This window comes from Mobula hypostoma, chromosome 1, assembly GCF_963921235.1.
Source record: "Mobula hypostoma chromosome 1, sMobHyp1.1, whole genome shotgun sequence".
NCBI classification, from domain to species: domain Eukaryota; kingdom Metazoa; phylum Chordata; class Chondrichthyes; order Myliobatiformes; family Myliobatidae; genus Mobula; species Mobula hypostoma.
In genome coordinates this window covers 134,265,263-134,292,162 of record NC_086097.1, presented here as the reverse complement: position 1 = coordinate 134,292,162, position 26,900 = coordinate 134,265,263, and the positions used below count along the sequence as shown (strand labels likewise).

Sequence of the window (26,900 nt, the reverse complement as noted above, 5' to 3'; positions counted from 1 at the left end):
AGTTGCACTACTGTGCACTCCAGACCTGCAATTAAATACGTCCAAGCTAATAATGAAACCCAGCTATTCTCTCTCCTTCATTGGACCGGGGCTGCTGCGCTTGCCTAGGTGCGAAGAAGCCTGTGGAAGTTCCTGCTGTACCAGAAGTTCATTGACGACTACAGTGATGCAGCATCTGCAATCGCAGACTGGAAGATTCCACTGGCAGCTTAAGGCAGCACCAGGAGTTAATTGTTGAGGAATGGAGCTAGATGTTGGCTTTGGGGTTAGAAGATCTGTCCCACTATCAAGTAAGAATTACTACTCAGTGAGATCCCACCAGAAGCACTCAAATTAATGACATCTTCACTGATAAATGACAGAATTTTCAAGAGAGGGAAGGAGAATCTCCTTGCTGTTTGCACGGGGAATGCATTTTGTACTAATTGCATTTCACAGTCAACGTGTCTGAAGAACATTAATTTTCAAACATCGCAGTGAGTGTGACTGAAAATATTTGAATAATCAATTAACAACCAGTGTGTCTTCTTTTCATTTTCTTCCAATTGGATCATCTGCTATATGTCCTTTTTTTTTGAAAAGTTGTCATACGTTTACCATTTAGGAAATGTTGTGTTCCAATGATTGGATTTGATGGGGATCTTATGCATTCATAGAATAACTGGCTTCCATCAGCGGAACCCAGAGTTTAGCCGCCCCATACTAGTGAGTTAGTGATCTCAGCTGTGCTGTTGCAATGTAAGTGGACCATGTGATATCCCAAAGGAGAGGCGACAAGACAAATCAGCAGGCTGCTCAGAATCGCAACATGGGACACCCACTAGTACATCACTGGCCCTTTACTGGCAGAGTGATATACGACCGAGTGATGCTGTAGAGAAAATAGAGGGATTTGATACCTTGGCAAAAATATAAATTGCCTGACATCGATGTTTTTGATGAAGTTGATTCTGAACGATAATGGTGGAAGGAATTATAACACTGTGTAGGAAAGGCTTATTAGCACAGATTTAATCTCATGATGAGGAAAAATGTCCAAACTAAAGGAAATAGATGAGTGAATAAATCTTCCCACTCTTAGACAGAAAGCCCATTCCTTTCTGATCTTGAACATTAACTGGGAACACCTTAAGAAAAACCATTTTACACTCACTTCATTTTTGGCTTGATGAATTAACATGTAGCCAAGCCATTTCTTTTACCCCACACACACTTTTTCCTCATCTTCTTTCTCCTCCTCTTTTGCTTATTCAACTTCTCTTTTACCTTTTCTTTATCTTTCTCCTCTCCCCAGTTCATTTTTTTCACCTCTCCCTCCTATTCACTTTACTATCTCCTTCCCTTCCTTTTTCCTACATTTAACCTTTTTCCACTTTCATTCCCTCTGCTTCTTCCTCCTCCTCTTCACTTTCATCTCTAAGCTTTAAAAGAACATTGCCTACATTTTAGCATCACTGTAGCATTAATTATGCTCTGTAATTTTGGTAGTATGCTTTCTTTCTGAAATTCATTATTTTTTCTGCTAATTTCAAAATACATGGTGTGATTTAGGGAATTCTTAACTTTGTGGGGCAGGAATATCTACTACAGTATTCTTTCTTCCTCTCTCTTCCATTCTCTCCCAACCCCCCCCTCCCTCCCTCATCTCCCTTCTCCCCAACTTGCATAGGCACACACACAAACATGAATAAATATTGTTCACACGCCAATCCCATTCTTAACACCATGTGTCATGTATTACCATTCCTCAATCACAACACTGCTGCCTTGGTGCTTCTGCTTTGGAAGGAACAGGGCGTGACACAAAGCGCTCAGGAATTTTGCAAAATTTAAATAACGCAAAACGGGCAGACAGTTTGTTGAATAGCAAAGACATTTTTCTGAGGGGGAGCAAAATTGCCGACACAGTCTACAGACTCCCCTTTAAATATATATGAGCATCTGCCATTATTTGGCTAACAACAGCTGTTCGTACAGTATTCGAGCTGTGTAGCTGATAATTAAAACCTTACAGTTAATGTTTACCCCGTGTTTGTGTGCTGCTCATTTACTGTACAACTTCTAAACTGTGCCAGAATCTAAAAGACTTTATTCTAACTGAGTACAAGTTGAAGGGCACCAATTATAAATATGTAAGTATGTTAATTCAGTCAAGAAGATGAGTTATCTTGCTCTTCACTGCCAACAGTGGCCATTGCTATACTCTGTATTTCATTGTAATTGGCTTATGGAGCAGGGCGGTGTGTATTTACAGTCACCATTGTAGATGTTTCTGATGCTACATCAGCAACTCCTGTTTCATTATCACCTCTACTATCATTGTGCCCACACCCCACAACCTCTGTCATATTCAATGTACCACCTATTTTAACAAGATGCCAAAGCATATGCATATATTTCATTCTGTAACTGAAGGGAATGGGGGCGCCTTTCACCTTCACCAGCTGGCAGTTTGCTGGTGTCTGATGCCACATATGGAACCCACCCAACTTTCATCAACAGGTTAAACTGTAGATGGATTCTACAATAGGCAGTCACAAAATTTAACATTGGGGCAACAAACGTCATGCCTGCTTTGTGTTTCAGGTTTGCTATTATACAGAATGCTCTCATGTTTGACAGTACGGTCAGAGTCACAGTACCTTATAGCACTAGCACAGACCTGAATCTTGCCCTGCTCTCTGTTTGCTTAGGCACCTCCACACAATGAGGTTGCTGTCTCCCTCTTCAGTAGGTAAGGAAACACTGAGAGAAAAATTCAAGAGTTCCCCATGCCTTTCTGCCAATGAAAACCTCAGTGTAATAATTCCATTGGAAACATTAGTGGAAGTAACCTGGAATTAAAACCAGTGATTGGAATTTCAAATTGAATCAGAAATGACTGATTGATTATTAACTCCAGCCAAACAATAGGCAGTTAGTTTAAAATTTAAGGATGCCATACAACTCCCCTAAGCAATAATGTGCACAATTAACACCAAACCACCCCCGCCCCAACCCTTTTCCACACTAGCTAGTTCATCTACCAGAGTCCTGTAGGTTTGCCGAAATTAATTGAGACTTTAACTAACCAGCACCTTATTCCATCGGGCTAGGCAAGCACTGACTTCATAATCACTGACCCCAAAGCCTCCACTAGCCCTCACTATGATAGACTTCTGTATTAGACTGCCTGTCACCTGTAAGCTGGGCAAGACTGAAGATTACAAATTAAAGTTTTATATTATTAACCAGTCCTTCATAAAGAACTTCTTTTAGTGTATTGATATTCCTGACATTTACTTTTGCTATGTTAAACATTGGAGTATTGATTACTGTTGTAGTTAATTTCCCCCAAATGATTGTTTACCAAGAAATGATTCAAGCATATTGATGATTTGAGTTTTTGACTGGCCTGGGGAGTTCAAATGAAGTGTAAAATTGATTGCAAAGTATGATCAGCACTTAGTAAGGATAGTGTAGTGGAATTTTGTATCGTGCACTCCATATCACAAGTGCATAGTTCATTGAAAGCAGCATCACAGGTAGAGAGGATGGTGCTGGCCTTCGTTAATCAGAGCACTCAGTATAGGAGCTGCAACATTATGTTATAGTTACATAAGTTGTTAGTGAGGCTGCACTTGAAGTGCTATGTACAGTTTTGATTGCCCTATGATGTGGTTAAACTAGACAGAGTGAAGAAAAAAAAATTGCAAAGATGTTGCCAGAACTAGGGGGCCTGCGTTTTAGGAAGAGTTTTGGGTAACGTTATAGAAGAGTTTAAAATTATGAGAGGTATAGATAATATAGGTGATAACAGGTTTTTCCCTCAGTGTAGTTGTGTTGAAAAACCGGGGGAGCATAGATTTAGAATGAGAAAGGAAAGATTTAAAAAGGACCTGAGGAGCAACTTGTTCACACAGAGAGCGATGAATAATGAAATGAGCTGCCAGAGGAAGTGGTTGAGGCAGATGCAATAGTATCGTTTAAGAAGTACTTGGATAGGTACATGAAGGTAATGGGGATGAACATGGTGGACAATGCAGTCAGCATGAACTCATTGGGCCATAGGGCCTGATCTGTGGCTCACCTGCAGGTGGAAGACACAGTGCAACATAGTTTCAACATCACTGATGTAGCACTGGATCATGACACCTCACTGGCAAACGGGTTGGATCTCAACCAGGAAAGCCGCCATTTTACATGGACAGACTTTGTGTTGTGATAGGATGGTCAATAAAGCACAATGCAATGTCTTAACATCAAACAAAATGTACAGCATAGGAACCAGACCTTCAGACAACAATGTTGTGGTGAACCAATTTAAGTTAATGGCACCTAATGCCTTCTGCCGGCATGTGATCCAAATCCTAACATACTCTGCAAATTCATGTGCTCTCAAAGAGCCTCTTAAATGCCTCTCTTGTAACTGTCTCCACCACCATTCCAGGCACCCACCTGAGGATGTGCAAAGTAAAGGCTGATTTATACTTCTGCATCAAATCGATGCCGTAGGTACAGCATCGCCATGAACCCTACGCAGAGCCTACGCGGATCCCTACTCCATAGCCTGACGCACACCTCTCCCAAAATGTAACAAAGCGTCGCGGCAATGCAAACTGCAACAACTGTGATTGGTCTGCTTCATAGCATCGCATTTCCTCCTATGCTGCAATAGCTTCCCATTGGGTGACTGAAGGGCAGGGAAGGAACTCTGGCTGCAATGCTTTCCATAAAGCTTTACAGACCTCGGAAATTATGGAGGACACGTTTCGCTTTTACAAAAAAAGACGCTCGCTTTAAACTTGTTTACCCCGAGAAAGACTACCATGACCGTGAAGCCTTGCACGGGCAGGTGTGTGCGCATGCGTGTACGTGCGCGAATTGCAGAGTGATGTGGACACACCAACGCACAAGTATAAATGCTCACAACAGTATTGCCCACTTGCGTCGGTTACGGCGTCCATTTGACGCAGAAGTATAAATCAGTCTTAAGAGAACTTACCTTGCGCATCTCCCTTGAACTTTCCCATCAGTAACTTAAATCTGTGCCTTCTACAGGACCGTGGCAGAAGAGCAGGAATAGATGTACTGCCATTATTTTTTGTGTGCCTACTATTGCTGGGGTGGCCCATAAATCACTTGTGTAGACTAATCTGATAGCATATCGTGCTGTACAGCATTGTAAATTACATTATTTTGATCTTGCTATCGTGCATTTTGAAATCTCAATGTTAAAGAAGATCTGAGTTAAGCAATAGAATAAGTCTCTTATCAATAACTCTACAGGTTTAGGTATGCCCTTTTATCCAGAAAGGGGGTTCACTCCCTCAAGCCACTGGTAGAATTTTATTAGATTGTCATTAGTCTGTTTGTTTGCTCTAGTTCTTTAGTTGTGTCACCCTTAGCACCTTTGTGAAACAAAAACGGTATGTTAAAAAGACCTTGTATTTGTATAGAACCTTTCAGCCTGAAACTCCCAAAGTGCAACATTTCCAAGCCACTTAATTGACTGCCACGTACTTTAACCTGCCTGCAGGTAGGTTAATCAGCTGCTATGAGTGACAAGAGAATAGATAGGTGGAGGAGAAAGTTCATGGAGAAACAAGAAGAAAAGTAGGATTAGTGTAGATAGTTGGCTGTCAGCTGTAGTTGAAGGGCTTGTTTCTATGCTGGATGACACTGACTACAGGAGTCTAACCCAAAGCACAGGTAGACCCAACTAAAATCCGGCTTGGAAACTATCTGAAAGACACCACCTCCACCCTTGCAGCACCCCTCCAGAATTATAACAAAAACAATGAAATAACATCTGTGTCTTGTGGCTTCATTCATCTTTCAGTAACAAAAATTCAGTGGTAACCCCTCCTTCCCCTGAAGAATTTAATGGACAAAGAATTCCAAATTCCAGTCCTTTTTGTATGAAGAAGTGCTCTGTGGTATTGTGCCAAACCCCTCTTTAGGGTTATGTACCCCCTTTTCTTTGGGCAGAATCTCCTCTGCCAGAGGAAAAAGCTTATTTTATTTGTGTACACAAACTATTAAAATAAAGTTGATATTTATGATGTGCTCTGTTGGTTAATTAACATGATGTTAATTGGAATTGAACACTTTATTTCATTGCTATAGTTCCATGTCGTCTGAAACATTTGTTTGAAGAAAATGATCTGATCATAATTGTACTTTTCCATTGATAAACTTTTGCAGCATCCAACTGAAATCCATGTAAGTGTGTTGTACTAACCTACTAACTTATAAAAAGAGCCAATTAAATTGCATAGTTTAATTCTGCAGTCAGATTGCAAGAGGAAACTCAAGTGAGCACTTGAAATCTCAAAACACAAGTAAGTGCTTTGCTGCAATCTGTTGTTATTCTAGGGGAGTACCACACTGTCAAAGGTGCCATCTTTCAGAGAACGTGTTAAGATGAGATTCCCTCTTGGTGGATGTGTTTCCTTGGGAGTTCTCCTTTGTCCTGACCCTGACATTCATACCTCAACTAGGACCACCAAAATAGATTTTTTAATCTATTCATTTTTTTCTGATTTTAGGTATAATGAGTTAGGCCAGCATTTATTATTCTTCCCTAATTGCTCTTGATAAGGTGCTGGTGAGATGCTTTCTTGAAGCACTGCAGTTCTTCTGGTGAAGATACCACACAGTGCTGTTGTTTAAGAATTTAGGTCCAGCTGTGGTGAAGGAATGAGCTATTTCTAAGTCAGGATGGTATGGAACATGAAGAGAAACCACAGGTAATGTCTCCTTACACCATATGCATTTGTTCTACTTGGCCATGGGTTTGGAAGGTGCTGTTGAATCAACTTAGGCGAAGAACTGCTGTGGATTTTTGGAGGTGATTGCAGCCATAGTGTATCTGGTAGAGGTAACTAACACTTCTGATAGCAGTATCAATAAAAGGGACTGCCTTCTTCTGGATGGTTTTGAGTTTCTTGAGTTCTATTGAAATTACACTACCTCAGGCAAGTGCATAGAGTACCAGCACACCTCTGTCTTGTGGATAGTGAAAACGCACATTGTCACATTTATGACCTAGTTTGGTGAGGGGGGGATTCTTGCTGTGTACAGATTGGTTGCTGCATTTCTGAATCACAGTTGTTATTTCATTGGCTATCGAACAGTTCAGTGGGGCTTGGAGGGACCATATACAGTAAATGCAACTTGGTTTTATGAGTCAGGTATATATGCAGAGTTAGAATGGTGCAGCCTTAAAAAGGCTAGTTAAATTGTTCTCAAACATATTGATAGAATTATATTGTCTTTCATCACATTAATGATCTTCCGCACTGGAATATGGAGCAAAGTTCAGAAAGTTCTGGAACTGTTTCTCCATGTTTAGAAAATCATTGAATATGAGCCCAAGAAACTGTAATTCACATTGTAATCTGCTGTAGTGGCGAAATGCCAGATGTAAGTGGACAAAGAAAATGGATTAAGTCTGAGTAATTATAAAAAATACAGTGGAAAACCTGAGATGGATATCCCACTGAGTCGCTGATTGATGGTCATGCAAGCCTACGCCTCGTCATGCTGATCAATATGAGAAGTAACTGGCTGTGACTGGCACCGTATGCAGGATGGATTTAGTTGTGCTTTAAGTGTTCAAAGTACCCTTTCTTTATTTCTTAAGCACTGCTGGCAAGATAGCAGTCGACTGGTAACAGTGCAGTCCTCTGAAAGATGCTTATTATTTGCTCAAGTTCTGCAGAGACAGGCTCATCAGTTTGCCTGCCAGATGTGTATAGAGTTTTGTTCTTTCTCAACCAAGACTGTATACGACTGTCAAAATCTGATGCATTATATACTGCTTAAGGTTAGGGAGATTACTTACTCATGTCTACCTTACAGGTATAGGTTAAGCTACAGGAGAGACTGGCTTACCAATATTGACTTTAAGCACTATGCCTCAATCTATATTTCTATAAATATTCTTGGTGTGTGATTGTGTTCCCTTTAATGAAGCTTGCCTCAGTGGTTAGAGATGGCAGAGAAAAGGCAGGTGATGCATATGGTCAAACTTGATAACATCTGTCCATGCTGTGAGCAATATTCATGTTTGTTTTGCAATAATAATGTATTTTCACTCATCATTGCAGGTGTCATCAAAAGTTTATTTTTCTGTTAATTCTCTTTAGCATCCTTTTTTAAAGACATATCCCAACTATAGATATCCAGTCCAAATTCCTAAGGATCAAGCAGTATTTCGATAATAGATGTATTCAGATTATGAAATTCAAAGCTCAAAGTAAATTGTTATTAAAATATATATATGTCATCATATACATCCCTGTGATTCAGCGTTGTTGTGTGAATGAAGTCACAGGAGAAAATTAGTGGTAGATACGAAGCAGCTCCTTTATTCAACAAAACAAGGTACAACAGCATCATACGGAGACACTTTTGGTGGAAAGGTCTGTCGGCCCAACATGGGGCTCGATATTTTGTATGCCAAACATCAAAGGACAACTTCATATTTACAATGTATGGACAATACTTTCTTCGAAACGACATTCCCTGTTCAACCTTCACACCTCCTGATTCACATCCACGCCACAGTCATCCAAATGAATTTTAAGCATTGTCTGGTCTGGGATTCACAGCTTTTCGGAACCCATTGTTCAGAGCTGCACTCCAAATTAAATCCACAATACATTTTTAGATGTGAAGACTGGTAGCCAAAGTCAATTGTTAAATGTATATGTCCTAAACCCAAAAATCACTCTAACATATAGCATCATATACTTCCCTGTGATTCATTTTCCTGTGGGCATACTCAATAAAATTATAGAATAGTAGCCATAACAGAATCAATGAGAGACCACACAAACTTAGGTGTTCAACCAGTGTGCGAAAGACAACAAATGGTGCAAATACAAAAAGAAAGAAATAATAATAAGAAATAAATAAATAAGCAATAAATATTGAGAACCTGAGATGAAGGGTCCTTGAAAGTGAGCCCATTGGTTGTGGAAACCAATGGGGCAAGTGAAGTTATCCTCTTTGGTTAAAGAGCCTGGTGTTTGAGGGGTAATAACTGTTCCTGAACCTGGTGGTGTGTGTCCTGAGGCTTCTGTACCACCTTCCTGATGTCAGCAGCAAGAAGAGAGCATGACCTGGATGACTGGGGGTTCCTGGTGATGGATGCTGCTTTCCTGTGACATTGTTTCAAGTAGATGTGCTCAGTGGTGGGGAGGTCTTTACCCATGACGGACTGGGCCGTATCCACTACTTTTTGTAGAATTCTGAATTCAAAGGCATTGGTGTTTCCATACCAGGTGGACTATTAGAGAATATTAATTCTTGATGGTTTTTCAACATCATGTTTAAGTGTTACTTTTTGTAATATTTCACTGTACATCTAAAAGCGGTGTTGTTTTGTAACTTATACATTCGCTGTACATGGAAAACATAGTACTATACTGTAACAGCTTCTGGAAACTCACGGTCTCTTTCAGAAATAATGAGTGTGCTAGTGCTCTGATATTGGATGTATTCAGATTATGGATACACAACTAGACATTTTCTATTTTATGCGTTCTAGTGTATTTTACAGTTTTATCTAGCTAGACCTTATAACTTAACTAGTGTTGGTAGTTCTGGAATTATAGTGGTCTATTGTTAAATGCAATTTTAATTCCACCATTCCACAAGTAAGTCCAGCTAAGTGTCCTTTTGCATCAGAACTCTGCTCTAACAAGTTACCGTGGTTGTAAAGCATGAAAGTGCTACTTTACCAAATGTTCTTTCCAAAGCTTAGTGTTTTGCTCTGTGTTGCTTCGCTACTTTGAATATTCAGAACCTAGAGGGTGCCATGAGATTATTCTCTCTCAAGACATATAATATATATAACTTTCAGTAGCAAAGCTGCGATTTATGAGTACAAGTTTAAGGAAGGCCTATTTCACACCATCCCCACTGATTTTGCTTTTCCTTTCATGCTTGTCTTTATTTCTTCACTTAGTTGCTTTAGAACATAGGAGAGTAAAGGATGAGAACAGGATCCTCAGCACACAATGTTGGTCTAAATTAATTAAACTAGTAATTAAATGCTTAACTGAAGAAATCCTGTTTGCTTACACAATGTCAATATCCCTCCATTTTCTGCACATGGCTCTGCCTATCTAGGAATATCTTAATGCCCCTATCATCTTTTCCTCCACTAACTTCCCCGACAGTGCATTGCAGGCACCCATCACTTTCTGTCTGGGGAGAAAAAACCTTACTCTGTCCATATCTGCTTTGAACTTATCTGCTCTCACCTTAAATGCATGCCCTCTAGTATTAGACATTTTGACCCTGGAAAAAAGTTGCTGTCTACCTACACCTCTCATAATCCTATAAATTCTCTCAGGTCTCAGCTCAGCCTCTACTGCTCCAGAGAAAACTGCCCAAATCTGTTTTATGTTTGTAACAGTTTAGTTCTTAGCTGCAAAAGAAGCAGAGGTAGGAATAAATTCTTTTCGACTCATACAGTATAGAACCAGGCCCTTCAGCCCAACTCATCCATGCAAACTACTCCCGTCCACTGGCATTTGGCCCATAGCCTGCTAACCATCTCTTATCTATATATCTAAGTAGCTGTTAAATGTTGCTAATATGCCCACCTCAACCATTATTTCTGTCAGCTCATTCCAAATGCACGCCTGCATTTGTTTCAAGATACTGCCTCTGATGTCCCTTTAGAATCTCTCCCTGATCTTAAACCTATGGCCTCTTGTTTTGAACACCCCTTCCCTAGGCAAAAGACTGTGACTCATCTTGTCTGTTCCCCTCTGGTAAATAATCCCTCAATCTCCTATGTTTCAGGTTCTTTGTTTAATAGTCCATTAAATTAGTGGTTGGCTGATGAAGTTCATTTCCAAAATTTGGCTCATTTCCAAAATTTGGCCACTATGATTTCAACAAGGGAAGCAGAGTAAAGCCCACAGACACCACTATAATGAACCTTCAGTACAAGCAGCTGAAGGGGGTTTTTTACATATGGGTTAATATCACACCGCAAGCTCAGTACTCTAGGAAATGTGGTAACCAGTTAAAAGAACCAGACCACTGGTTTTATCACTTGAGATGTTTCTAACATACTGAGGGGGTTGGGGAGAAAGGTTACTGGACAAAGACAGATTGCATCAGCACAAATTTAATCTGCTTAGGTGAAACCTGAAATATAGAGCCTAGTGCAGAGTAAGATTCGGCCCCTTGACTTCTAGCACAGAGGCAGGGTGACCTCTCATCTGCCATCCATCTCGTTTCTTCAGCAACTCCATGAATTTTTATTAGAAGTTTCTTACACCTAAGCTAAGCTCACAACAAATTGCCTGACATAGATGAGATGAAGTCGTTTGGTAGCCTCTGCGTGTGTTACGCTGGTCTTCTGGTGAATGACACAAGCACACAGTCCTACAATGTCATACGCCAGTGATCACCGGAGCCTCGCAGTTGATAAATGCATCATTTTCTGGAACATTGATTGTTTTACAAGCCCAGTTGACTATTAAGCTCTGTGATCAAACCACTTAGATTCTATGCCTCAGAATCATGAGGAGTTTTAAACCGTAAATATCAGAAACAGTTTCACCAGCAGAAGTATTGGTAAGCAGACTACACAGATCAGATTTAATTTCTTAAAAATGAGTGGGCGAAGAAGGGCTAGAGATGAGATTTCATTTTAACCTGGTGAGTTGTTGCGATCCTGACTCCACCACCTCGAAGGAACAAGCTTGAGATTTTCAGAAGGGAATTGCAGATATAGTCGAAAAAAATTTTAGCAGGACTCTGGGCAAAGGACATGGAGGTGGAATAAATTTGATAGCACTTACAGAGAACTGGAAAAGGCATGATGGGCCCAATGGTAATGCTGTACGATTTTATTGTGTGTCCACAAAATACTGAGTTGGAAATCGTATTGTAAGCATTTTGGTGAACCTGCTTAGATTGTTTTCTGTGGCACATCAGAGGCTGAGGTGAGTTCTGATAGAAGTGTATCAAATAATGAGAGGCCTTGTAGTTGGAGCCTCTTTCCCAGGGTAGAGGTGTCAAATACTAGAGGGCACAGCTTTAAGGTGAGAGGGAGAAAGTTTAAGGGAAATGTGTGGGGCAAGTATTTTTTTACACAGAGTGGTGAATGCCTGGAATGCTGGAGAAAGCAGATATGACAGTGGTGTTTGAGCAGCATTTAGACAGACATATAAACATGGAAGGATTTAGATCATATACAGGCAGATGGGATTAGTTTCATTTGGCATCATGATTGGTACAGATATCATGGGCTTAAAGGGACTGAACTGTTCATGCTCAATAATTGAACAGGGTGTGTTAAAATAAGTGATATTTGTTGTTTTAAACTTCAAATTTGCTTGACATTTGTAAACGTTGCTAATTTTTATAGCTCCTTTGGTGCTTCAGTGGAAAGAGAGGCAGGGAAGAATCATGCGCTGTTTACCTCACTGTGCACTGTGCCCCACTAAAAGTTGCAACTAACTTACTGCAGAAACAAACCATGCCACCTGCTACTCAAGTGAGAAATTGACTGTTGACGACACAGCCTTGTGAAGTTAATTCTCATGCGTTCTCACATTAAATGCAGTGAGGAGTTTTGTTCTCTGTGCTTAGAGTATTAATCTAATGCTGCCGTGGTTGCTGTGAATGAGAATGATGGCCTATTTAAGGATGAGCAGGACATTTGTCAGCTGCGTGTAATGGTGCTTTCCTTGTGGCAGTTTAATTTGCTATGTTTTTACATTGATCCTTGTTGAGAATTCACTATGATGTGCTTCTCACTTCCAGGCACCACTGGTGCAGGGTTTCAAGAGTAATTTGGAAAATAGAATATTTTCCCCTGAATCAGTATGCAAACAAGCTTAGCAATGTACCATGCTGTCTTACAGCACAGGAAATAGTCATTTAACCTATGCTTGGCCGTGAGGACAGTGTGTCTATGTAATCCTCTATCAAGGGGAATGACACAGACTTAGGCACTGAATATATGGAAAGGACATGGGGTTGATGCAGGGGAAAGCGGGGCTGAGGTAAATAAAGAATCAACTATGATATCATCGCCAAGGAGTCTTGAGGTCCACGTCCATCAGTTCTCTGAAAGTGGCCAGGCAAGTAGATAGGCTAGTGAAGAATGCATATGGTACGCTTGCCTTTCTTGGATGGGACAATGAGGATAAGAGACAGGAAGCCATGTTGCAGCTACAGTATATAAAACGTTGGTTAGGCCAGCCTTAGAATATTGTGTGGAATTCTGGGCACCCCATTACAGGAAGATTATGGAGGCTTTAGAAATGGTCTCGAGGGAGTTTACCAGGATGCTGCCTGGATTAGGCTCTCTCTGGAGCAACAGAGGCTGAGGAGAGACATGATGGAAATTTATGAGATTGTGAGAGGTATAGATATGGTAGACAGTCAAATCCTTTTCCTAAGGTAGGAATGTCCGGCACCAGAGCACTTGTGGTTAAAGTTGAAAGGGGAAAGGTTTAATGGAGATGTGGGCAAGTTTCTTCATGTGGAAGTTGGTAGGTGCCTGGAGAGTCATACGATGAAAAAGGCTGTTAGATAAATAAACATGGAATGGCAGATCTGGATCATGTGCACGCAGAAGAAACTTGGTTTCATCAGTATCATTCAGTACAGACATTGTGAGCTGAAGGGCCTGTTCCTGTGTTGTATGAAGGCTCAGTCACCGGGTGCATTCAGGAGAGAGAGCAGTAGATTTTTATATAATCAACAAATCAAGGACCTTTGGGTTAGTGCATTAAAGTGGGACTGATGTAAAGAATCAGTTATTATCTTATTGAAAGGTGGAGCTGGAGGGTCTGAATGGCAGCCTTCTACTTCTGTTTCTGATATGCCTATGTGGGCTCTTTGAAAGAGTTCTCTCATTAGACCCAGTCCCTTGCTGTTTTGCTATAGCTTTGTAAATGTTTCCTCTTTCAAGTTTATATCTATTGGCAGTGATATATTTTCAGAAGGTCTAATATCAGCCTTCACCTATTAATTCATTCTTGGCCATATTTACTCTAAGTGCAGTGCACTGATCATTGTTAATAATATCCAAGCAACCTTCTGGCTGGGCTCTCCACACACCCAGTTCAATCACTGAGAAGAATTAACAGGCTGACTCATACTAAAATAAACCACATTTATGAAAGGTGACGAACACTTGTCCTGTTTCTTTAACACCCCATTGTGGAATGACTCCTCCCTTCCCTCTAAGAGTAGTTTTTATCATACTCTAGCTCAGTGAAGCAACCCTTCTCAAAGAATAAATCTTGATCGTATTGTATTTAATTCCAATTTATTGCAGGGCAAAAACTCTTCTGAATTGCAGTTACACCATCGTGTTACATTAGTTGTAATACCACTTGAACTTTTGCATAGCTTCACATTAATTCATCTAGGTTGAAATGAAAGAATCTTCAGTGGGTGAATCTTTACAATCTGATTGAGGTCATTACATTTTATAGGAGCCATTTTTCAAAGGAGTACTGACAGCACTCCAAGTTATTAAATTGCAGCATCAAAAGATGGACCCGCAATCACATTTATGAACTAGGATAGAAAAGCTTGAGTCATGTTCAGTGCAAAGGTTAAGATCCTGATGCAGTTAAGCTTCATCGCCCCCTTAGTGATGACAGTATTTACAGGAGCATCTTGGTTTAATGGTCAGGGAAGTGACTTAGCCCACCTCTGGTTTCGGAATAGATTAAGTCAGCAGATTGCATCCCGCAATTATCCGCTTTGAAAAGGATTCACCAGATATTTCCAAACCCTAGGGACTTTACATTAAATCATCGTGTGCTGAATGGAGATGTGCAGATTCTTAAAAGATCCACAGTGAACATGTGATCATAGGCTACGAGATTTTTAACTGTCAGTTATTTCAATGGTTATTCACAGTGCTTGAATGACAAGATTTAAGGTCACATCCTACGTTGGGAAACATTAATTTTTAGAGTGAAGATCAAGAACAAAGAATTGTGTTTTATCATTTTCGATCTCCAGAGATTATTTTTCTGGTTAGGAGAGGGTATAGAGATATTTCCAATGATTTTACCAACTACCAAGAATAACCTCTTGTATATGGTCAATAAGATGCTTTACTCCTATCTTTCTACTGTCAAGTGATCTCAGTGAAATTTACAAAGACAACTCCTTAAGAGTATCCCAGACACAAATGCAAGTTAATTTTGAGTAAATTCTTTTTCTTCTTTCCCCTCCTCTCTTTGTTAAAATTTAGTGCCAAGAGAAGAGGGTTTTCTCCATTCCTTTTTGCTTGTGTGTGAATGTTGACTTGATATTCAGCGGCAGAATCACTTGTTACACAGTGCATCTGCAGGCTCAAAGACGGCTTCTATCCCACCGATGTAAGACTCTTGAACATCTCCTTATACAATAAGATGGACTTCTGACCTCAAATTCTACGTTGAAATTCTCTGCCTGCAGTGCACTTACTCTGTAACTGTGACACTTTATTGTGCATTCTGTTATTGTTTTCCCTTGTACTACCTCACTGCACTGATGTGATAAAGTAATCTGTATTAATGGCATGAAAAACAGTTTTTTACTGTACTTTGGTACATGTGACAAAGATAAACCAATTTATTAATTTACTTGTGCACAAATGCCAAGAGTTTAAGACTCACTGACAGACTTGAGTGGTTATTTTCCCTATCTTATACCAGGTTATATCTGGCTTAAGATCCCAGATACAATTGATTTACAGGATTAAGAAGCAAAATGTTTTAGATTATTTGACGTCATTTACAATACACCTGTTCAAAGTAAGTTTCTTATCAAAGTACATATATGTCACTAATGGTACCCTGAGATTCATTTTCTTGCGGGCATTCATAGTAAACACAAAGAAACACAATAGAATCAATGAAAATCTGCACACAAGACCGACAAATGACCAAAGTACAAAAGACAACAAATTGAGCAAATATAAAAAATCATTAGCAATAAATCAAGAACACGAGTTGCAGAGTCCTTAAGAGTGAGTCCATAGGTTGTTAAATGAGTTCAGTGTTGGGAATAAGTGAAGTTATCCAGTCTGGTTCAAGAGACTGAAGGCTGGGGGACATTAACTGTTCCTGAAACTGATGTGAGACTTGAGGCTCCTGGTACCTCCTTCCTGATGGCAACAGTGAGAAGACAGCATGGCCTGGGTGGTGGGGGTGCTTGATGATGGATGCTGCTTTCCCGCAACAGTGCTCCTTGTAAATGTGCTCAGTGGTGGGGATGGTTTTACCTGTGATGAACTGGGTTGTATCCCCTACTTTTTGTAGGATTTTCTGTTCAAGGGCATTGGTGTTTCCATACCAGGCTGTAATTCAGCCACTCAGTATACTCTCCACTGCGTATCTGCCAAAGTTTGTCACAATTTTAGATGACTTGCCAAAATTGTGCAAACTTCTAAGAAAGTAGAGGCACTGCTTTGTCTTCTTTGTAATGACGGTTATGCGCTGGACCTAGGACAGACCTCCTGAAATGATAACACTGGGGAGTTGCTGACCCTGTCCATCTCTGATCCCCTGATGAGGATTGGTTTCCTCCTCCTGTAGTCAATAATCAGCTCTCTGGTTCTTGTGTGAGTGAGAGGTCGTTGTTGTTGTGCCACCATTCAGCCAGATTTTCAATCTCCCTCCTTTATGCTGATTCGCAGAAGGCAAAGGGTGGTTGTGGATGTCTCGTATTCTGCATGGAGAACGGTGATCAGTGGTGTTCCGCAGGGATCTGTTCTGGGACCCCTCCTCTTTGTGAGTTTTATAAATGACCTGGATGAAGAAGTAGAAGAGGGGGTTAGTAAGTTTGCTGATGATACAAAAGTTGAGGGATGTTGTGGATAGGCTGGAGGGTTGTCAGAGGATGTAGAACTGGGCCGAGAAGTGGCAGATGGAGTTGAACCCAGATAAGTGTAAACAGGAGGAAATCTGCAGATGCTGGAAGTTCAAGCAACACAGACAAAGTACTGGTGGAACGCAGCAGGCCAGACAACATTCATAGGAAGAAGCACAGTCGACTTTTCGGGCCGAGACCCTTCGTCAGGACTAACTGAAAGAATCTGTAACTAACTCAAACTGTGATCCTCTCCCTTCTCCAGCCTTGTATCCCTTTTTCCAATCAACTTTCCAGCTCTTAGCTCTATCCCGCCCCCTCCTGTCTTCTCCTATCATTTCGGATCTCCCCCTCCCCCTCCCACTTTCAAATCTCTTACTATATCTTCTTTCAGTTAGTCCTGACGAAGGTTCTCAGCCTGAAACGTCGACTGTGCTTCTTCCTATGGATGCTGCCTGGCCTGCTGCATTCACCAGCATTTTGTGTGTGTTGCCAGATAAGTGTGAAGTGGTTCATTTCGGAAGGTCAAACTTGAAGACAGAATATAATAGTAATGGTAAGAGTCTTGGCAGTGTGGAGGATCAGTAAGATCTTGGGGTCTATATTCTTAGGATGCTCAAAGCTGCTGCAATAAAACACCTCATTACTGGAAGGATATGGGTGCTATAAAGAGACTGCAGATGATATTTACTAGGATGTTGCCTGGATTGGAGACCATGCCTTATGAAAATAGGTTGAGTGAACTTGAACAACAGGAATTCTGCAGATGCTGGAAATTCAAGCAACATACATCAAAGTTGCTGGTGAACGCAGCAGGCCAAGCAGCATCTATAGGAAGAGGTGCAGTCGACGTTTCAGGCCGAGACCCTTCGTCAGGACTAACTGAAGGAAGAGTGAGTAAGGGATTTGAAAGCTGGAGGGGGAGGGGGAGATGCAAAATGATAGGAGAAGACAGGAGGGGGAGGGATAGAGCCGAGAGCTGGACAGGTGATAGGCAAAAGGGGATACGAGAGGATCATGGGACAGGAGGTCCAGGAAGAAAGACGGGGGGGGTGACCCAGAGGATGGGCAAGAGGTATATTCAGAGGGACAGAGGGAGAAAAAGGAGAGTGAGAGAAAGAATGTGTGCATAAAAATGAGTAACAGCTGGGGTACGAGGGGGAGGTGGGGCCTAGCGGAAGTTAGAGAAGTCAATGTTCATGCCATCAGGTTGGAGGCTACCCAGACGGAATATAAGGTGTTGTTCCTCCAACCTGAGTGTGGCTTCATCTTTACAGTTGAGGAGGCCGTGGATAGACATGTCAGAATGGGAATGGGATGTGGAATTAAAATGTGTGGCCACTGGGAGATCCTGCTTTCTCTGGCGGACAGAGCGTAGATGTTCAGCAAAGCGGTCTCCCAGTCTGCGTCGGGTCTCACCAATATATAAAAGGCCACATCGGGAGCACCGGACGCAGTATATCACCCCAGTCGACTCACAGGTGAAGTGATGCCTCACTTGGAAGGACTGTTTGGAGCCCTGAATGGTGGTAAGGGAGGAAGTGTAAGGGCATGTGTAGCACTTGTTCCGCTTACACGGATAAGTGCCAGGAGGGAGATCAGTGGGGAGGGATGGGGGGGACGAATGGACAAGGGAGTTGTGTAGGGAGCGATCCCTGCGGAATGCAGAGAGAGGCGGGGAGGGAAAGATGTGCTTAGTGGTGGGATCCCGTTGGAGGTGGCGGAAGTTACGGAGAATAATATGTTGGACCCGGAGGCTGGTGGGGTGGTAGGTGAGGACCAGGGGAACCCTATTCCTAGTGGGGTGGTGGGAGGATGGAGTGAGAGCAGATGTACGTGAAATGGAGGAGATGCGTTTAAGAGCAGAGTTGATAGTGGAGGAAGGGAAGCCCCTTTCTTTAAAAAATGAAGACATCTCCCTCGTTCTAGAATGAAAAGCCTCATCCTGAGAGCAGATGCGGCGGAGACGGAGGAATTGCGAGAAGGGGATGGCGTTTTTGCAAGAGACAGGGTGAGAAGAGGAATAGTCCAGATAGCTGTGAGAGTCAGTAGGCTTATAGTAGACATCAGTGGATAAGCTGTCTCCAGAGACAGAGACAGAAAGATCTAGAAAGGGGAGGGAGGTGTCGGAAATGGACCAGGTAAACTTGAGGGCAGGGTGAAAGTTGGAGGCAAAGTTAATAAAGTCAACGAGTTCTGCATGCGTGCAGGAAGCAGCGCCAATGCAGTCGTCGATGTAGTGAAGGAAAAGTGGGGGACAGATACCAGAATAGGCACGGAACATAGATTGTTCCACAAACCCAACAAAAAGGCAGGCATAGCTAGGACCCATACGGGTGCCCATAGCTACACCTTTAGTTTGGAGGAAATGGGAGGAGCAAAAGGAGAAATTATTAAGAGTAAGGACTAATTCCGCTAGACGGAGCAGAGTGGTGGTAGAGGGGAACTGATTAGGTCTGGAATCCAAAAAGAAGCGTAGAGCTTTGAGACCTTCCTGATGGGGGATGGAAGTATATAAGGACTGGACATCCATGGTGAAAATAAAGCGGTGGGGGCCAGGGAACTTAAAATGATCGAAAAGTTTAAGAGCGTGAGAAGTGTCACGAACATAGGTCGGAAGGGATTGAACAAGGGGTGATAAAACAGTGTCGAGGTATGCAGAAACGAGTTCGGTGGGGCAGGAGCAGGGGCAGGAGGTGAGTGAACTTGACCTTTCCTCCTTGGAGCGACGGAGGATGAGAGAGGTGACCTGATAGAGGTGTATAAGATGATGAGAGGAATTAATTGTGTGGATAGCCGGAGGCTTTTTCCCAGGGCTGAAATGGCTAGCACGAGGGGGCATAATTTTAAGGCGCTTGGAACTAGGTACAAGAGGGATGTCAGAGGTATGTTTTTCACACAGAGTGGTGGGTGCATGGAATGCACTGCCAGCTAAGGTGGTAGAGGCGGCTACAACAGGGTCTTTTAAGAGACTCTTAGGTGCATGGAGCTTAGAAAAATAGAGGGCTATGCGGTAAGGAAATTCTAGGCAGCTTCTAGTGTAAACTTTGAACTATATTGTGGGCCAAAGGACCTGTAATGTGCTGTAGATTTTCTATGTTCTATGTTCATGACCACGTTTGGTTTGGCCTACAACAATGATGTCATCAGCAAACTTAAGTATGGCATTGAAGCTGTATAAAGCTGCACAATCATTGGTATAAAGTGAGTAGAGCGGGGGCTAAGTACGCAGTTTTGTGTTGCACCTGTGCGGATGATGATTGTGGAGGAGATGTTTTTGCCAATCTGAACTTACTGGGGTTTGCAAGTGAGGAAATCAAGGATCCAGTTGCACAAAGAGGTATTGAGACCTAGTAGGTCTTAGAGCTTACTCATTAGTTTGGAGGGGATGATAGTGTTGAATGCTGATCTGTAGTCAATGATGTATCCATTTTCACTGTCCAGATGTTCCAGTGAAGAGCCAATGAAATGGCATCTGCTTTTGATCTTTTATGATGGTAGGTAAATTGGAGTGGAACCAAGTCACTCCTCAGGCAGGAGTTGATGTGGGAGGTGTGGAGGGGTGGGTTAGTGGGTGGAGATGTTGATCAGCCTTACTGCTTGGGGAAAGGAACTGTTTTTGAGTCTGGTTGTCCTGGTGTGGTTGCTAAGTAGCCTCCTCCCCGATGGGAGTGGGACCAACTGTTCACGAGCAGGGTGGGTGGGATCCTTTGATATTGCTGGCCTTTTTCTGGTACTTTTCTGTATGTATGTCCTTGGCGGTGGGTAGTCTGGTGCCAGTGATGACTACCCATTGTAGAGCCTTCTGTCCGTTGCATTGCAGTTTCAATATCAAACATTGATGCAATATATTAGGATGCTCTCTACTGCGCTTCTCTAGAAGGTCATAAGTATTGTTACGTATATTCCAGCTCTCTTCAGCCTCCTCAGAAAGCAGAGGCATTGGTAAGCTTTCTTGATTGTGCAGGATGAGTTCTGGGACCATGAGAGGTTGTGTGAGATGTGCACTCCTAGGAGTTTGAAACTGCTGGCAGTTTCTGCTGCTGTGCCGCTGATGTAAAGGGGGGCATGAGTGGTTTTGAGTTCTCCTGAAGTCAATAACCATCTCCTTTGTCTTGTTGACATTGAGGAAGGAGGGGTGAAAGGTATATTCCTAATTTGTTGTTATTTTTATTTAATTTAGAGTTTTTAATTATTACAAGCGGATTAGATGTTTTTAAACATTCATTATTTGAATTGTAATAGTTTTGAAATATTCTAGCATCAGGTTATTAATTAAAACCCCTCAGCAGCTTTGGTAGAAGGCAAAGCTATGTCCACACCAGCCCGAGGCCCTATCATTATTGGGACCTCACTCACCAACTTGAGTCTGTGGATGCCTGGTCCAGGTAAAGGCAGAGAGTTTGCCCAAACTTGCGTGATCTGGCTCGTTATATTGAAGCACATTGTCACTAGTTAAGATTTTGTTAAAATGCTATCCCCTTGCAATGAAAATTTCAAAAGTTCAAAGTTTATTTATTAGCGAAGTAGGTATACTGTATACAACCTTGAGATTCGTCTTACAGGCAGCCACAAAATCTAGTAGAAAAAAACATTAGAACCTATTTAAAAAAAGAAGGCTGTCAAACACCCAATATGCAAAAAAAAAATCAAATCGTGCAAACAACAAAAGCAAACGAACAACTGAAGCTCACTAAAGTGAGTTTCTAGCCGCGAAGCCAGTTATCACTGCAGCCAACCTAGTATCTCGTTAGTTAGGGGCCACAGCCTCAGTTCAATGCAGAGGTGAGTGAACCTCGCAGAGTATTGAGCTAAACAGTCCTATCCCTCACTCTTGGGCCTGGGCCCCACTCCCTCTATTAGGCCCATACCTGACCTTTTCAATTCAGCCCAGTGCTTAAGTCGATCAAACCTTGCGTCTTTCTTCGCTCATGGGCTCCCCTCAGTTCAGCCGCATCACATTGCTTCTGCGTACTCCAACAATGGCCAAACATTGGCTCATTCCCTGCTCTTGTGTCCGGGCCCCACTGCCTCGATTCAGCCCATACATCCCATGCCGCAGCTGTTCTGCAACTTAAAGCCTTGAGTTCACACACCGCAAAAATGGCAGGTCATGTAGGCGGTTCAAAAGCTCAACTCCAAAAGGGAAGTTACAGGCAACTGGTTACTGTGATAATTGTCCAGATAAAAAGGGTAATTAATAAAGTAGTTAATAGTTTTGATTGCTTCTGACAAGAAGTCACTGTGCTTCACCAGCGCTATCTTAAATTGTTTTAATTTGTGCAGTGCTACAGCCATTCCTGTGGAAGGTTCCTGTTTCCCTCCTATATAGAAACTGCTGATTCCCTGTGGACTTGGTAGCCCAGCCATTATTAGCCAATTGCCATCTGACTAGGGAGGAGGGAGAAAATAAAGTGGGGAGTGCAGAAGAAGGAAAATTCTTGGAGACTTAAGAATTCCACCTCTTAAATCTGTTAGCTTTACTGCTCCTTGGCGTAGTGGCATCAGCGTTTGGGATGGAAGGTCCCAGGTTCAAATCCAGTCAGCCATCTCCCCTGCACGTTTTCCATCCGTGCTGGGTTACGAGCTGGTGATCTCTTTGGAAATTCACCTGGCAGAAGGCAATGGCAAACCACTGCTGTAACTTGCCTCGTACGCGATTCCCCACTACGTCAGAGAGGTGTGGAAGGAAATCGTCCATTAACCGGAGAAACTCCGGATGCGACGTACCTGTTCTTCCTTACTGCTCCTTAGTCAGTAAGAAAGAGCACTGGTTCAATTAAAGCTATTTGAGAGACACTGACATGTTTAAGGAGACAATGCAATGGTTTCAGTTGAAAGTGTCAGATGTTTATGTTGCTTTTTGTCATCCTGTCTGAGTTGGGAAACTTTACTTGTGTTGGTAGTGCAAGGTGTAAGTTTACAGATCAGCTGTGGCTCTGCATAGATTTGGAGCTGAGTCCTGGCATGATGAGAACACCATGGGCAGTGAGCTGCATCACACAGACTGTATGGAAGTAATGATACAATGTAGGCCACTTAATGGAGAAAAGAGTTTAGACACACACACTAGTGACCTTTCCCAGCACTTCTCAAAGTTCCAAATAACCTTGACCCTAAAGTTATTTTATTTCAGCCCTAAAATTACTGCTTCTGGGGCAGTCATTGATAATCTGTAAAAAGTCCTAATTGGACATTGCCATTGCATTGGTAATTTAGAGAATTTACCACAGAGAAACAGGCCTTTCAACCCATCTAGTCAATGCAGGTTTTATGTCCCCCAAGGGCTCATTCTCAACTAATCATAGTAGTACATCTTATCCTTCCTTTCTTCCTCATAGATTAATCTACCTTGTCTTAGCATGCTTCAGTGCTAGTTGTCTCATAGTTTCTTTTTAATTATTTACAATATGTGGTGGCACCAGCATAGTGAGCATCTAATGATCATCTCTAATGCTCTTAAGCAGTTGACAATGAGCAGCCACCTTGAGTAGGCAGATCCAGAACTTACAACTTGCAGATATAAAGGAAAGGGATATATTACCAAATCAGTGATTGGGAAGGGGTCCTGCAGATGGCAGTGATCCCTTGCACCAGAAGCCTATGTCCTTTTTGGGGATAGAAGATGCTGGTGTGAAAGGTGGTAGCAAATTCCAATCTTGATCATTCCTCTAGATAAGGGATTTTTCTTTGTTGGATTTATTAGAAACTCTCTTATTGATGGCCTTTAGTTTTGTGTACCCCAAAAATGGAAGTAATTTCTTGAATCTCTGCAATCCACAATCTTTTGGCCACAAGTATTACTATAGTTAAAAAATATATATATATATATAGAATAATACAGCAGAGAGAAAGATTCTTCAGCCCAACTCATCCATGCCAACCAAGATGCCCACCTCAGCTGGTTCTGTTTGCCCATGTTTGACCCATAATCCCTTTAAACCAGAGGTTCCCAACCTATTTATGCTGTGGAGCCTTATCATTATCCGAGGGGTCTGTGGAGCCAGGTTGGGAACCCCTGCTCTGAATCATTCCTATCCATGTACTTATCCAAATATACAAATGCAACATATACACCAATTTCTATATTTGTTGCCCTGACCGATGGAGACCAAAGTGCCAAGTATCGTCTCCACCCAGTCTGTGACAGCACTTTCAGTGGACTATGTACAGTACTTCAGGGCCCTACCATTCACTGTGGAAGTCCTACGCTAGTTGAACTTCCCAAAGTGCAACACCTCACACTTATCTGAGCTGAAAGCCGTTCGCCACTCTTGTCCGCTGGTGGTGGATGGAGAGATTTAAATAAGTCAGTACTGTATATTGCTTTGGTACTTATATGAAAAAGTCTATATCAATTACAATGAGACATCAGTATTGGATAAAGTACATTATCTTTTCAGATCCTTTGAGCATAACTGATATTTCTTTATTTCTGAAATTCCAGGCATAGTTTCCAAGGCATATGAGTGTCGTTTGAAAGGACAAGGGGCACAGTTTGTGGAGACGGCCGTTCCATTCAACACGCCTCCAAGCACGAATTCTACTGAGGTCACAGGCGATTCGGTCAGTGGTTGCGTTCAACAGCAGGAAACAGCTGAACCACTCGGGCAAGTCATCATAATCCAAGGCTATCAAGATAGCTATGGGGAAACTATCCCCATTGACGCCTCGGTGGAAGCCACAGCAGCAGCAACTCTCCAGACCCTGGCCATGGCTGGTCAGATGGCCCAGGTGGCAGAGGTGGTCCACATCACAGAGGACGGCCAGCTTATAGCCACTGCACAAAGTGCCAGCCAGATCGATGGTATGATGCCTGGACAGATTCTGTCACAACACCTGGCGTCGGGCACTACCCAGGTCGTGGTGGTGGAGAGTCCCGTTAGAGGAGGGGAGGCTGGGGAAGCTGCCGTGACCATGGAGACCCTCGGAGATCCTAGTCACGTAATCGAGCATGTGGTGACTCAGGAAGAGCCGGTAGGGCAGCCTGCAGATATGCCAACAGCCCTGGACGCACTCCTGTGCGCCATCACAGAGCTGGGTGCGGTGGAGGTGAGGTCGACCGAGCAGGGAGGCAGCGAACCCGCCCAGGGGGGAGCTGGCACAGCTGGACCTGCCACTGAGGAGGTCACCCCAGTTCCAAGTGAGCCACTAGGGACAGATGCTCAGGCCTCCCACGAGGAGCAAGTGGCGGATGAAGCCATGAAGACTGTGGAGGTGACATCAGAGGTCGAACAGCCTGTAGCCATCAACGATACCATGGCACAGACTGTGTCTCAGGCTTCCCTCAGTGACATGGTGCAAGAGGTCCTACAGTTTACCATGTGTGACATAAGGACTGCAAGCCACATTGTGAAAGACGGCATCACACAGGTGATAGTGACCAAAGAAGGAGCTGCTCATGTGATGGAGGGGGCCTCCCAGATCATAATGCAGGAAGGCGAGGAGCAAACTATAACCACCAGTGGCCACCCCGTGCAGCTGATAGACTCCGACGGCAGTATATCGCAGTTAATAGTCACGGAGGAAATCGCCCAAGCCATGGTTCAGGAGGCCACCACTCATATGTCTGAGGAAGCGACTCACGTTATTGTTACCGAGCTGCCCCACGGCATGGTGAACAGTGTGGACTCCAGGACAGTGACGGAGCTTTACCCGCACGGTGTGATGGAGCTGATGGCAGAGGGTGTTTCTGCCCTCAGTCACCCAGTGACGACTATTGCATTGACGGAGTGCTACACCGAGGGCAGGTCAGAAGTAGTCATGACAGAATTGCCAGCGGGGGAGGAGCAAGAAATGGAAGTAGGTGAGAACCAGGAGGCGTGACCAGCCGTCAGTAGGGGAGGAAGGTTAATTAGAAAGACGTAATTACAAAAGGTGGCTAGTATGGCATATGTCAGTGATTGAGAACCTGGCTGTGGAAAAATGATTGGGTCGCAGCACCCACTATCTCATTAGATTCAGATTCAGCGAGGATTAGCTTATAATAATGACTTCACTGGAACAAAGGAATTTTTAAAATTCATTGTCTGTGATGATACAGCTCCACAAGTTATGGGTACAAAATGCCTCTAAGAGGAGCACAGGAGAACGTGTGTGATTTGGCCTGCGTTTTGCCATATACCTTCATGATTTCTACTGTGCAGGTTTGCTTATTTCAGCTGTTATTTAAAGTGGAAAAGATTGAAAGCGGTAACAGAGAGAGAGAGGAGCTGAAGGCATGCGGGTGAGAGAAAGAGAGGAACTTTGGCAAGTGCTCAACAAGAGTCTTAGTCTTGAGGGAGGTGGGGAAGGTGAGAGATTATCTCAGTCTCAGGGAGTGATGTGGACGAACGGGGACCAAAAGTGATGAGAAAGAAACACAGTTAAGAAAGGTTCAAGAGATGAACCATTTAATTGGGTGACTCAGTCGATCTGTGTTTATTTTTGACTTGAGCCCCAAAGAGTCGCCTCTGGATTCCAGTACAAAAGCTCTGATAGCCACATATTTCTTTAATTACCTTCCTTCTACAAGGCAAAAGCAGAAACTGAGCAAAACCTAGTCAGAAAACAAAACGACATGGGTGGAGGAACTAAGAAGGGATTCCTTGCATTTTCCTAACTTTGCATTTGGCTTTTGTCAAAGATGCAAGGAGAAAAGTAGGTTCAACCAAGTATTGCATACCCAGTCACAGTGAAATGCTATATGCAGTTAGCTATTTATTTTGGTTATTCCAACACTGATTTTTCTCCCCAAACTTATAAATTCTGAAGAATGCATCAATCCCGGCGCTTGTTTTCTTTTGTTGTACTTATTTTTAAGAAGGTGGGGAGAGGGGCAGCTTAACTGCTCGGGTGGCCTGTTTATCTGTACAATAGATGCAAGATAATACGATAATATGTGCTTTTTATATTTGACAATCGTTAATATGGCTCCGGAAAAAAGGAAAAGTTTGTGTTTTTCTGTTTGTTAAGCGCTTGTACCAATAAACAATTCTGTTTAAAGAGAGAAAGAAAAAGATTTCTATAATTCATAGATCCCACTTACATTTTCAAGACTACAAGCAATTAAACAAAATTGA

The 26,900-nt window shown here is 42.6% G+C and overlaps 1 protein-coding gene across 3 annotated transcripts in view; it reads left to right on the top strand.

Moving 5' to 3' along the window:
• znf407 (zinc finger protein 407) overlaps window positions 1-26,847 on the top strand; it is a 509,138-nt gene extending 482,291 nt beyond the window's left edge. For all 3 annotated transcript variants that reach the window (XM_063056048.1, XM_063056031.1, XM_063056041.1), the window contains exon 9: window positions 24,287-26,847. In XM_063056048.1, the coding sequence (XP_062912118.1) occupies window positions 24,287-25,665 (1,379 nt within the window). In that variant the 3' untranslated portion in view covers window positions 25,666-26,847. The remainder of the gene's footprint in view (window positions 1-24,286) is intronic.
• The last annotated feature ends 53 nt before the right edge of the window (window positions 26,848-26,900 follow it).